The sequence below is a fragment of the Theropithecus gelada genome, chromosome 4 (assembly GCF_003255815.1).
Source record: "Theropithecus gelada isolate Dixy chromosome 4, Tgel_1.0, whole genome shotgun sequence".
In the NCBI taxonomy this organism is placed as follows: domain Eukaryota; kingdom Metazoa; phylum Chordata; class Mammalia; order Primates; family Cercopithecidae; genus Theropithecus; species Theropithecus gelada.
In genome coordinates this window covers 57,403,804-57,416,629 of record NC_037671.1, presented here as the reverse complement: position 1 = coordinate 57,416,629, position 12,826 = coordinate 57,403,804, and the positions used below count along the sequence as shown (strand labels likewise).

Genomic DNA, 12,826 nt, shown 5'->3' with positions numbered 1-12,826 from the left:
TGCAACCAGATAACTTTAAAATGTGGCTGGACATGATGTAATGTGTTTTAAAATATTCAGTAAGACATAAATATCATATCAGGGATATAAGTCATTCGTTTCAAAATGTCACAACTAGGGAGAAAAACTGCTCAAATTTAAATTATATGTTTATTGCCCATCGGCACTATTCATTGCATTTGGGAAAATTCTATGAAAAATGAGGCAATAAATATCAAGAATTTTGAAATACTAGTTTTACCCATGCACAAATCTCTTGGTGCATTTACACCCTTCGGTTAAGAAGTAATGTTGGATGGCGTAACAAATGGATCTAGTCTTTTGCATCATGTGATCACCCAGTAGTTTTCTTTCCTTGCTCTATGGAGAAGAGGATCAGCTAAGGAACTGATTAGATCAGACACTGTGTGTGGAGAGGCAGACAGAATTCTTCCAGAGATGAGGATATTCCTTGGACTGTAAGATTTGTTAAGTAGTTCTGCTGTGTGAAAGCGGACTGTCAGTGATTGCAAGAGACACTCACGCCCTGCATCACTAGCTGGTTACATTGCTTCCATTCTGTCCTCTAGTGCAAATACTCACAGGAAACTCTGAGATGCCTGCTCTGCAGAAAGCTATCGCTCTGCATTAGCACATGATTGCACCTGCCCTTATCATTTCACCTGTCACCAGGGAATCTTCTGATTCACAGAGAGAACATGAAATATTCCCAGTCGAAGACTCTTGGCAACTGCAGCCATACCAAAACTTAAGAGAATCCTCAAAATATTCTCCTGGGTAGTTATTGAAACCGAGAGAGGTAAAAGGCTTTCTGGAAGTACCACAGAGATAATGAAATATTAGAATTATCTGAAATGTATTATTTTCCTAGTGCCTCTATGCAAACATCACCAGAGCCATTCATTTCTTAGTAACTTTTCTTCTATGAGGATATTTTTCTCTGTTGTCCCATGTACTATTTCCTCAAAACAATGTGCTACTGTTCATTTTGTAATCCATTCATGATTTTCAGCAGGCTGACCCAAACTAGCTTTATAATTAAACATAAGATATGCATGGAGCTTATAACTTCTATAGTATTTTCCACTTACTATTCTATAAAAAAAAGTTTAACCTTAAATTTTTTTCACTTCTTTTTATAAGAGGTAACTGGGGAACTATTGAACTAAATATCTCTTTGCAACATTTCATTCAGCATATCTAGTAATAGGCTATTTATGCACCCCCCCCCCACCCACTAATTTTTTGTTACTGGGAGATTATTTTCTGTTTCCTTAAAATATTATAATCACCATCTGGGAGACTGCATGGAGTAACAACTGAGGATGCCGGAAGACTATAGGAAGACAAGTAGAGAGTGGTCACCATTTCACTTGCTGTCCAATTCGTAAGGGAAATCCATCCTTTAGGATGGATGTATGAATGTGAGCATCATCTTATGAATCTTTTGTTTCAAGAATTTTAGAGCTATAATAACAATCAGAACACTAATCTCTGAAAGTATTCGTTCTTAATTACTGAAATGGCAATTAAATGGAAAAAGAAGCTGTTTTCACTCTTAAGGAAAGAAAAACAACTACTAATGATGATTCTGATGCTGATAATTGATGTTTATTGAGAACATACTGTTTTTATAAAATCATCATCTTCCAGAGGGTAATCACTGAGCCAAGTTATTTATATTAATTATCTAAGTAAATGGTCACAGCAACCATATGAGGTAGATCTCATTAAAATTATCCTTTTAGATAAGTGAATTACAACTATTTGGCTTGATAGCATACAATTGGTGAATGGCAGAATGGAGATTCCAAATCTGGTAGTTTGAATTAGAATCTACACTAAAACCTGTTCATGGCACTGATTTGACCGAGTAGGTCTTAATTCTTCAGTATAAAATAAAATCACTGGTAAAAACAAATATTCTCAATGATTTGGACTGGAAGATAATTAATTGGTTCAAAAGAAAGATCAATAATTGGTTTGGGGAGATCATTAATTGGTTAAATCATTAGTTGGTTCAAGGTTCTTATTTAACAATGGGGAAATTAGGAATCAAAAAAGTTTGTGCAAAATCAAACTTTTGAAATCAAACAAGGAATCAAAAAAGTTGTGCAAAAATTTTTGTGCAGCATCTAACGATGATTTGGCAGATTGTTGCTTTATTTTTACCTAGAACTTAACTCATTTCCCCATAAATTCTCAAGTATTATTTTCCTTCAGTTTGCCAATGCCTTAGGCAAATATATTTCTCAATTCACTAGTTAATTTACCATAAGGGTCATGGCTATGACTGAACATTTTTTTAGTAGCTTCAAAAAAACATAAAAAAAACAATTACCTGTAGATAAGGAATCACTTTGCAAAGGGACTGTCCAAAAAACCAGGTCTCAGTGATATCCACGAGCAGTGTGGCTGGAAGGCAGGTGATGGTCACAAGCACATCAGCCAGAGAAAGATTGACTATGAAGTAGTTGGTTACTGTCCTCATGTGGTGGTTCTTCCACACTGCCACACAAACTAATTTGAAAAGAAAAAGGAATGGTCACTCAACAAAGAAAATACGTATTGGTGAGGAAACAATGTCAATATTTCTATAAAGTCCACAAATATGTATTTAAAAGGAAAAATACTTGAAGGCCATGTTGTGTTTTCACTGAATCTGTCAATCTGTGTGAATGCTAAGTATATGCTTAAAATCAGTTTATTTGTCTTGCATGATACTTCTCAATAAATCATAAGGCTGTATTTATTTTCACTTGATTTTGAATTGCAAGTTTCAGACGTTTTAAAATGGTCTTTGATTCATCTTTCTATTCCCTCAGTACTCAATATGTAGTAGAGTCTCAAGAAATGGTTGCTGAGTTAAGATAAATTAGGAACTAGCAATTTTTATTGCACTGTAGTGGTTACCTCATCCATGACCTTGACCCATATCTGCTCCTAAATCCTGCATTTGGAACTTTTAACAAATAGTTTTTTTTTTTAAGGTGAGAGCCAAAAATTATTCAGCTCCCACCTTTGCCAAATACTGAGCTAGATGGTTCATATACTTACGTTTTTTAATGCTGACAACAATCTTAAGGGATAATGATATTACCCAAATTTTATAAAACAGGAAGCTGAGACACAGGAAATTAATTCACAAAACTTGTCTGAGGACATATGGGCTCACAAAATATAAAACTACAGCTATAACTTGGCTTAAGCTCCAATACTTGTGGTCTTTTCACCACATGGGTTGCCTTCTTTGGTGAAAATAAGAGTATTGTAATAAAGTACATATAAGTTCCAGACACTCAATTTTGCCTCCTTTCTATTACCTTAGGGCCTCTAAACATCACCCTGCAATCATAGTTTTAAATACTTTCATAACCAGCCTCCCTCATTGCCTTGTAGTATATCCCCAGTTCAAAAGCTGTCCTGTCTCATTCAGTTGCTCTTTACCGAAAGAACATCCAGTTCCTCCATTCTCTGTCCTCCCTCGGTCTGACATATATAAAAGTTACATAATCACTAGCTCTGAAGTTATACAGATGCACACACTGCCATCACATCTATTCATGGGTTTGCTTCAGTGAAAGTTACTGAATTTGTCTGGGGCATCACAAACTTGTCAGAGCTGTCACCCATGCACCCAAATAATGCAGGGATTAGTATCTTTATATAGTGAATAAATAAAACCTCATTTTGTTACATTTAAATCACTGAATGAGGATTTCTTTTGACAATTATGTAACTTGTATTAATAGTTTTGTAAGCTGGAAAATGTTCTTACTAGTTCCTGAAGCTGAAATTGGCTGTCAGCTATCAACAGATGTCAATTTAACAAAATATCTGGATTTGGGAGGATTTAATTTTGAAAACTTCACATCATCTTCTAACTCTTGCGTGGTAATATCCAAAACTTAGGTGAACCTTAATCAGGGTAGCTGTAGTTGTTATTATTTGAAAATGATGCCATTGAGTGATTTATTTTCTCTAAACACTTGAAACACACACACACACATTCACACACACACACACACAAACCCATCCTAGCAGCTGACAAACACATTATCACAGTTTGTTATGAGAAAATTGACAAAAAATATTATATTTCTGGTACTTGGTCAACAAGTTGTCCAAATAGTACAATATTAGATCTAGAAAAATGCACAGGACTTTTAGAAAACATGCAATTATTTCTAATCTTTTAACCCTGTATTTTGGACATGAGGAATGGCGCTGGTGGGAAGACTTAATGCATTATATCTAGGCAATCTAGATAATAGTAGAGCAAGTATATGTTCAAAAACACTTATTTAGTCATTAATATGTGCTGTGCCTTGTTCTAAGCATTTTAAATTATTAACTAGTGTCATCATAATAACATTATGAAATGAATAGTATTAATATCTCTGTTTAACAGATGGGAAAATAAGGAGAGAGAAGTTAAGGGACCTGCCTAAGAAAAAATTAAGTACTGGAGTACATAAAAGTAAAACTAAGTACTATATCTTGAATTTAAGTCTTATCCGCCATGCTATATCACCCATATATCCTCTTGATTGGAGCAGAAAAGGAAAAGGAAGGTACCAGTCTCTATTTGACAGGGCTTTAAGATAGGATTATATAATATTTCACTTGGAGGTTATTCAGTCTAACCTTCCATCTGATGCATGAGTAATCACCTCTGCACCATCTCTGATTCATCCTGCTTGAACATTTATAATACTAGGTAATTTAAAACCTGCTGGAGCCCTTGAGTTCATTTTGTAGTGGCTTTCATTACTAGCAAGTTCTTGTTCATGTTCTGTTTTCCCTTCATTTCTGCTTACTGCATCCTAATTATTTCTTGGAACTGAATGAATAAACCTTACCTATTTATGTACATTGTATTTGTTTTCTAGGGCTGCTGTAACAAAATACCATAAACCTGGTGTCTGAAAACAAAACAAACTTACTGTCTCACAGTTCTGGAGCTAGAAGTCTCAAATCAGGGTGTGAGCAGGGCTGTCCTGTCTCTGAAAGCTGTAGTAAAATTCTTCTTTGTCTCTTCATATTTTCTGGTGGTTTGCAGGCAATCTTTGGTGCTCTTTGGCTTGCAGCAGTACAATTCCAATTTCTGCCTTTGTCAGTGCCTGACATTCTACTGTGTTTCTATCTTCCCATGGCCATGATCTTATAAGGATCCCAGTCATATTGGATTAAAGGCCCACCCTACTGCAATATGACTTTACCATATCAAATTACATCTGCAATGACCCCATTTCCAAATAAGGTCACATTCTGAGTAATGATCATCAGGACTTAATCATATCTTTTTGGAGAAACAGAATTCAAATCATAAAGGCACTTATTCAAGTATTTAACAACCAGAGCTATGCCCACTTCCCTAGCCTATGCTTCTCCAGCCTAAGGATCATCAGAATCTATCATGTGAAACTTTTGGGTTTTTCATTCTCCATCACCCTGGTTATTTTATTCTGAACACACTTCAGATTATCAGTAAAAGCTCTCAGTGAGCAATCCATAACTGCAGTCATTTCTCCAGGTGCATTCTATCCAGAGCAGCAATGAGAAGGATGATTGATTTGGTTATTGTCACTCTATTAAGACAGTGTGAGATCTTGTAAGCTTTCTTAAAAGCCAAGGCAATATATAAATATATTGTATATATATATACACATACACACACACACACACACACACACATTGGTTCCCTTGTTTAGATGCTAGGTTATTTACCTTTCAATCCTAAGAAGAAATAAAAAGAAAAAAAAGATGTTTATAAAGAAAGCTATTGGGACAATTGGATACATTTGAATTTTGAGTTTGTGTTAGATAATATTACTGTGCCACTTAAAAATATGTTAAGTGTGGTTGTCACAATACGTCCATTCAAATATTTAAAGACTGTGGCTCTGCCCAAATATCAAATGAATCTTAAGCAAAATGAACAAAGCTGGAGGCATCAGATTAACTGACTTCAAATTATACTATAAGGCTATAGTAACCAAAACAGCATGCTACTATTAATAGTATAAAAATAGACATATGGATCAATAGAACATAATAGAAAACCCAGAAATAAAGACTCATTCCTACAGCCAATTTATCTTCAACAAAGTCAACAAAAACAGATACTGGGGAAAGGACACCTTATTCAATAAATGGTGCTGGGAAAATTGGATTAGCCACATGTAGAAGAACAAAACTGGACCCATATCTCTCACCATATACAAATAGCAATTGAAGATGGATTACAGACTTAAAAGTAAGACGTGAAACTCTAGAAACCCTGGAAGAAAACCTAGTATCTGTCTTTAAATGGACTATTCAGAACTACACATATATCTACAAGAGCACATCCTCTAAATTTGTGTTAGGCAAACATTTGTTTATTCAGTAACCCACTCACCCATACAAGGTTCTAAAAGAACAAAGTAAACACCACCTTCTCTTGAGAGCACACTAAATTTATACAAGTTAAAATTATCACTGGACTTTATGCTTCTCTGAAATATAATAACCTTCCATTTTCTCCCATTAATTATGCTTGAAATCTCCAAAATATCTCTTTCCTCTATTACATTCTTTCTATTCCTATTGCAAATACCCAGTGTCAGATTGTTGTAACCATTAGCTAGAGTATTGCAGTGACCTCCTAATAGTTTCTCCAGCATTGTGCCTGTCTGTACTCCTATATATTATATGCATTAATGTCATTAATGGATAAATGTCATAAAATAATAAAATAAATGCCATAAAATGGATAAAATCCATTAATGTCTTTAATGGATAAAATATATAGGAGTACAGACAGACACAATGTCTTGTTGTATTAACTCTTCTGTTTCACTGAGAGCTCTCTTTTCTCCTGGACAGTACACAATTCTCAGATGGCCGACAGTAACTGTGTTTCAGTTGAATTTTTGCCCTTTATCCTTTATAATGTTTCCCATAAAATACACAGTGCACCAGAGTGAATCTGATATTTCACTGTGTATCAAACATATTCCATGCCCAGGCCATCACTCATACCATTCCTCTGTCTGGAAATGGCCCATATTCCATTTTAATAGCTTTTTAACTAATTAAATACTACCCAAAACTATCCAAAATCAACTGATCAACCAACCAAATAAAAAAGTTTCTGCTTCACAATATATATTTTAATCAGGCTAAATTAACATGGCTTCTTTCTTCTTTGATACCCAATCACATGTTGTACCCTTCATGGCCATAAATTGCATTCTATAATTACTGTGGATCATTGTGAATTCCTTTTGTATTTTTTCTTCTCTCTCTACTGGCACAAAGGCTCTTTATCATTATAAGCTGCCTTTTCTCTTTCCCTTACTTTGCCAAGTTTCTGCTGCTTTTCTCCCAGCAAAAATACTGCCTATAATACACTCTGCAGTAACTATGTATGGAATCAATTTGCTCATAAACTTAGAGTATGTTACTGCCATTGGTATGGTATATTTTCCCATGAACAAATTCTTTTAAAGGAAAAAAAAGGCCCAATGGCTAAACAGATAATTTACTTTCTTCATTTCTTTTGAGTGAAACCTGAGAGCTCAAAGATAACTTAGCTATTTGTCAATATTCTCTTAGACTTAAAGCAGGCTATGGTTCTCAATTCGCCATGTACTGTCCTCTGATGAACTTTGGTAAGCCCCAGGACCTGAACTTGATACCACATTTTAAATCAGTTCTGTGAATAACCATTAAGCACCAATATTAAAGTCAATTTATGGTTAGTCTGTATTTAAAAACCTGCCTTCATTAACCAGGAATAAGTGAGGAATAATTGAGCATATGAGGGCGAAAGAAGATAGCAGAAGGCAAGAATGCAGATTCAATGAATTCTTGAATCCCACCTCTAACATGGGCTTTATTGAAATAGTATTTTTGAAATGCAGAGGTGCCAAGAAGATACAATTTTTTTTCCTTTATCTTTCAGACTATCATTTGTCTTACCAGCTCTTTCTCTGAAAGAATCAGATGATATATAGCTCCTGCACATTCTCTGTAAGACATGGAAAGTGGCTCAAGCTGCATGAGAACATCTGCAGCCATGATGCAAAGAAGGATATCTTTATAAAATGTGTTAAATAATATTCAGATATAGACTTTATGATGTAAGTTATTTTCCTGTTATTTTATGGGCTCAAGACGAAACTGATTTTCAAATGGGAAAATAATACATTGTTTTTAAAAAGGCCTTTGCCATTATTTCACTTATAATAAACTGGCTTTTGTTTTAGTATCTTACAGATTGTATATGAGCAAAATTACATTCCAAAACCAATACTTGCACTTAGACAAATGTAAACTAAGGTGATACGCTGGTGCTAAGACTGGATTAAGAACATGCAAACTGCATATGTAAGATTGCATCTCTTATTAAACATATACTTGGGCCTTAAAATGTCAACTAATAATTGACTATAAAATTTATGATATTGTGATGTGATTGGACATGGTACATAATTAGTAGACCACTGAGTGTCTCAAAAGGATCTGTACTAAATATATCAATTTTATTTAAAGAATTTGCTTATTTATTTAATTTTGGTTATATTAAAATAAGGTAAAAACAGAAAGGGACAATGATTACATGACTCCACGAATATGAGGTACTCAGAGCAATCAACTCAGACAGATAGAAAGTAGAACTTTTTTCTCCCCAGGGGCTAGGAGAAGAGGAGAAGGAGACATTATTGTTTTGTGAATAAAGAGTTTCAGTTTTAAAAAATGTTAAATGTTCTGGAGGTGGATAGTGGCGATGGTTGCACTATAAGGTGAATATACTTAATGTCATTGAACTATACACTTAAAACTGATTAAGTTATTGAATTGTATATATTATGTATATTTTACCAGAATTTAAAAAATTAGTTGCTGACTGGGCACGGTGGCTCACACCTGTAATCTCAGCATTTTGGGAGGCTGAGGTGGGTGGATCCCCTGAGATCAGGAGTTCGAGACCAGACTGCCAACAGGGTGAAACCCTGTCTCTACTAAAAAATACAAAAATTAGCCAGGCTTGGTGGTGGGAGCCTGTAATCCCAACTACTCAGGAGGCTGAGGCAGGAGAATCGTTCAAACCTGGGAGGTGGAGGCTGCTGTGAGCCGAGATTGCACCACTGAACTCCAGCCTGGACGACAGAGTGAGGCTCCATCTCAAAAAAAAAAAAGTTGCCATGACAAGACAGACTACAAAATGTGAAATACACTTTGCACTAATGGTGATGTCCCTCAAAAACCTTCAATACAGAATGAAAATGCCCAGGGATAATCTTAATGACTCATTTTATAAATGTGATACCTTTTAAAAGATTGAAAGACAACACAATTTTTCAAAAAACCTGAGTTCCAATATATTAATGCAATGTTAATCACAGCAACTGTGATTTTTATATGCTATTCAAATTATTTTTGAAACAAAGTATTATTTGTAGTAAGTTGTGATATTTCAGTTTAGATATTATCTTAATAAAACACTTTGCAATTTCTTGGTTGTTTATTTAATTTACATATATAAGTACATAAATAAATAAATAGTATAACAACTTCTTGATTGTTATTTGTTATATTATACACATAAAACAATCAGGCAACAACTTGGCCAAAATATACTGTAGTTCCACCGTTTGCCACAAAGTGTCAGTGAAAACCTTTGAACCTGCTTCTATTGTCACTTCCAGAATGAGTTTTAAGCATTAAATTCATTGTAATATCTTTTATAATGTAGAACTGAGTATATTTGTTTGAGGTCAGATTTTCTAGATAGAAAATAATGTTTAAAGACGGATAAAATGGCCAACACCTTCTAAATGAAATATAAGTAAGGGAACGTGAAATAAAACAACATTTCTAAATTGAAAAGAAAAAAACGCAACTGAATAGGTAGGAAAGAAAGCCTATATTTAACTCCTATTTTCAAAAAACCTACCTTGAAACAGGTCATGGAATGGAGTCATCCAAAATCATTACAGTGTCCAGATTTAAGAAGCTGGGAAGCTGACCATGAGTATTATCTTAAAAAGGTAAAACAAACCCTCCACCAAACCCTGAGGCATTTTTCTTTTTCTTGTTTTCACCCCATCCCACTGCTATGGCATTGGCCCTCTTTCTTTCTATTGCTGGTTTTACCCCCTTCTCTTCCTGGACCAATATGTCTGTCTCGATCTCCCTTTCTCCAGCTACACACTTTGGCAAAGTTGTCCCTAAATCTCCGTCTCAGAAGAACTACATGCAAACGTGCCACTTCCTTTTTTACAACGCTGACGAATGGAGGGCTGTTAAGAAGTGCATCTGTGTTGTGAAATGTGCCACCCAAAAGGTTATCTAATATGAATATAAATAAAACTTTTAAAACAATTTACTGGCCAGGCACTGTGGCTCACGCCTGTAATCCCAGCACTTTGGGAGGACGAGGCAGGCGGATAACCTGAGGTCAGGAGTTCAAGACTGGTCTGGCCAACATGGCGAAACCCCATCTCTATAAAAATACAAAAATTTGCTGGGCATGGTGGTGTGTGCCTGTAATCCCAGCTACTCCGGAGGCTAAGGCGGGAGAATGGCTTGAACCTAAGAGGCGGGGGTTGCAGTGAGCTGAGATGGCGCCACTGCACTCCAGCCTGGGCGACAGAGTGAGACTCCGTCTCAAAAAAAAAAATAAAATAAAATAAAATAAAATAAAACAATTTACCACATATGCACAAACAGCACTATATCTTAAATGCGTTTTGGTTTTTATTTTCTCAAGAGAATATAAAAGTCTCTAATTAGATAAATGTTTTCTCACTGGCACTTGCTCATTATGCTCAAAAGTGAGAACTTTTGTCAACCAACGGTGTCTCTGTAGTGTTGATAACCATTAGGTACAGTGGAGAATAATTAATAATTTGTCTTGAAAGGGATTTAGAAAGAGTATCTTCACACACACACAAATGTGCAGGAAGAAAATGCATAGAGGAATGCTATACCACTGAATCCTGTGATTATTATCTCTACAGAAATCAAATCCATAAACAAATTCTTCAGACAGGTAAAATACAGTGAAGAAAGTGGGAAAATAGGCTTGACTTATCAGCTGTCTCTGAGTGGCATGATTTCTCCCAGGGAGGGGCTCAACCACAAATTGGCACCAAGCCTGCTGGCACCAAGAGCTGCCAGAGAACAAAACAGCAGTGTTATTAATAGAGCTTCACAGGGCTTTAGGGCTGGCCTGAGGAGAAGAGAGAAGGTTCCATACCTGGTAGTTACAGTTTCACTTCAGTAAAATTTGTTTTAGAGGAAATGACAACCTTTTGGTTACACACATCTTTTTGCACTTTGTAGATAAGCCATTACAAGTCCCTGTTCCCAGTGTGATGTCTTAGAAATGCATCTGGATTTTGATCCTGTTGTCAGAGCTCTTCAGGGCCATAAAGTCAGTCCTTCTGTTTGATCTTTTTGCATTAATTAACATACACAAGCAACCAATCCTATCCTCCCCAAGACATTTGACTTCTGTTCATCTTACTACCTGCAATGAATTTATTTTGGGGGTCTCTTCTGTAGAAATGTTTTTCTCTTTCACCACATATCTGTTTTTAATCCACTTGTCTTTTGTTCTTTCATTATCTTTCCTTAGTTGTTCTTATTGATTCTCACAACTTTATGTCTCATCTATTGAAGACCAACCCAATATTATAATTCAGAGTTACACCTCTAATTCTTGCTCTCGCTCTTACTTTGCGTACCAGAATTTCTGACTACAACTGTTTTTGTCTTCTAGATGTTCTATCTTTCTATTAAACTCAACTTATGAATCATAAAATGTATGTGGGTGTATGTGTGTGTTTGTGTGTGTGTGTATTCAGTTAAAACATTTGGATACCATCCAGCAGACTATGGAGAATTGGAAAATTACAAAATTACTGAGGGATTTTAAGCAACAGAATGGCAACATCCTGCTACTATTTTTCAAAGATGATTCAGGGGGAATATGTGGAAAATATATGTCTTTTGTTGGAAGCAGGGAGATTAATATTGACAGTTTTAAAATTCCAAGAAAGCAAATTGGTAACCAAAAAATGGAAAAAGGTGAATTGCAAAAATAACAATGAGGTTGAAATATCAGGCCTTAGTGAGGGATTAGATATGAGGATGAGAGAGTAACGAGAACTGAGGATGATGAGCGGGTATATTGCTTGACAGCTGGGGGTGCTCACTGAGCTAGGGGATAAAGGATAATGAGGTAGCTTTGTTTGGAAGACCAGAGAGAAGATGAGATATTCAACCTTGTATATGTAATTGTGAAGCACCTGTGAGTTGTCTTAGTGTCAATATCCAGTTGGCATTTAGATTTATGGTTCTATACTTCAGGGGATATAATTTCTTTACATGTAAATATTTGGGATTCATCAGAATAGAAATAGTGACGAGAGCTTGTGGAGTGGATAAGATCAACCAGAAACAGAATTACAGTAAGAAGGGAAGAACCTAAATCATCTCCAGAAAACTGTGTAGTTTCAACCACATTTTCCTGATTGGGAATATCCAGGAAGTGCCAATTGATCTCTGAAGTACTAAATATTGTAGTACAAAAGTATACATTTGTTTTACCATTACAAAATAGTTCCTATTTCTGGTAATGGCAGATAAGCTTACTGCAGAATAAACTTCCCACCTAAAAAAACCAGAAATGTTACACATTTCTTTAAGACATTGGAAAGCTACTAAGGCAGAAGGGACATCAAAGCCAATATCCTGGAGAAAATGCAAGGGGGAGATGCTCTGGCATTTAGCACCTCTTTTCTTCTCAAACTTTTTGGCAATTTGCAAA

At 35.5% G+C, this 12,826-nt stretch overlaps 1 protein-coding gene across 3 annotated transcripts in view; it reads right to left on the bottom strand.

Annotated features, from left to right (window-relative positions):
* Window positions 1-12,826, bottom strand: part of HCRTR2 (hypocretin receptor 2) — a 117,761-nt gene that overhangs the window by 34,066 nt on the left and 70,869 nt on the right. For all 3 annotated transcript variants that reach the window (XR_003119116.1, XM_025383624.1, XM_025383623.1), the window contains exon 2: window positions 2,342-2,520. Coding sequence is in view for 2 of the 3 variants with exons in the window: in XM_025383624.1 (XP_025239409.1) it covers window positions 2,342-2,520 (179 nt within the window). In the remaining variant the exon portion in view is untranslated. The remainder of the gene's footprint in view (window positions 1-2,341; window positions 2,521-12,826) is intronic.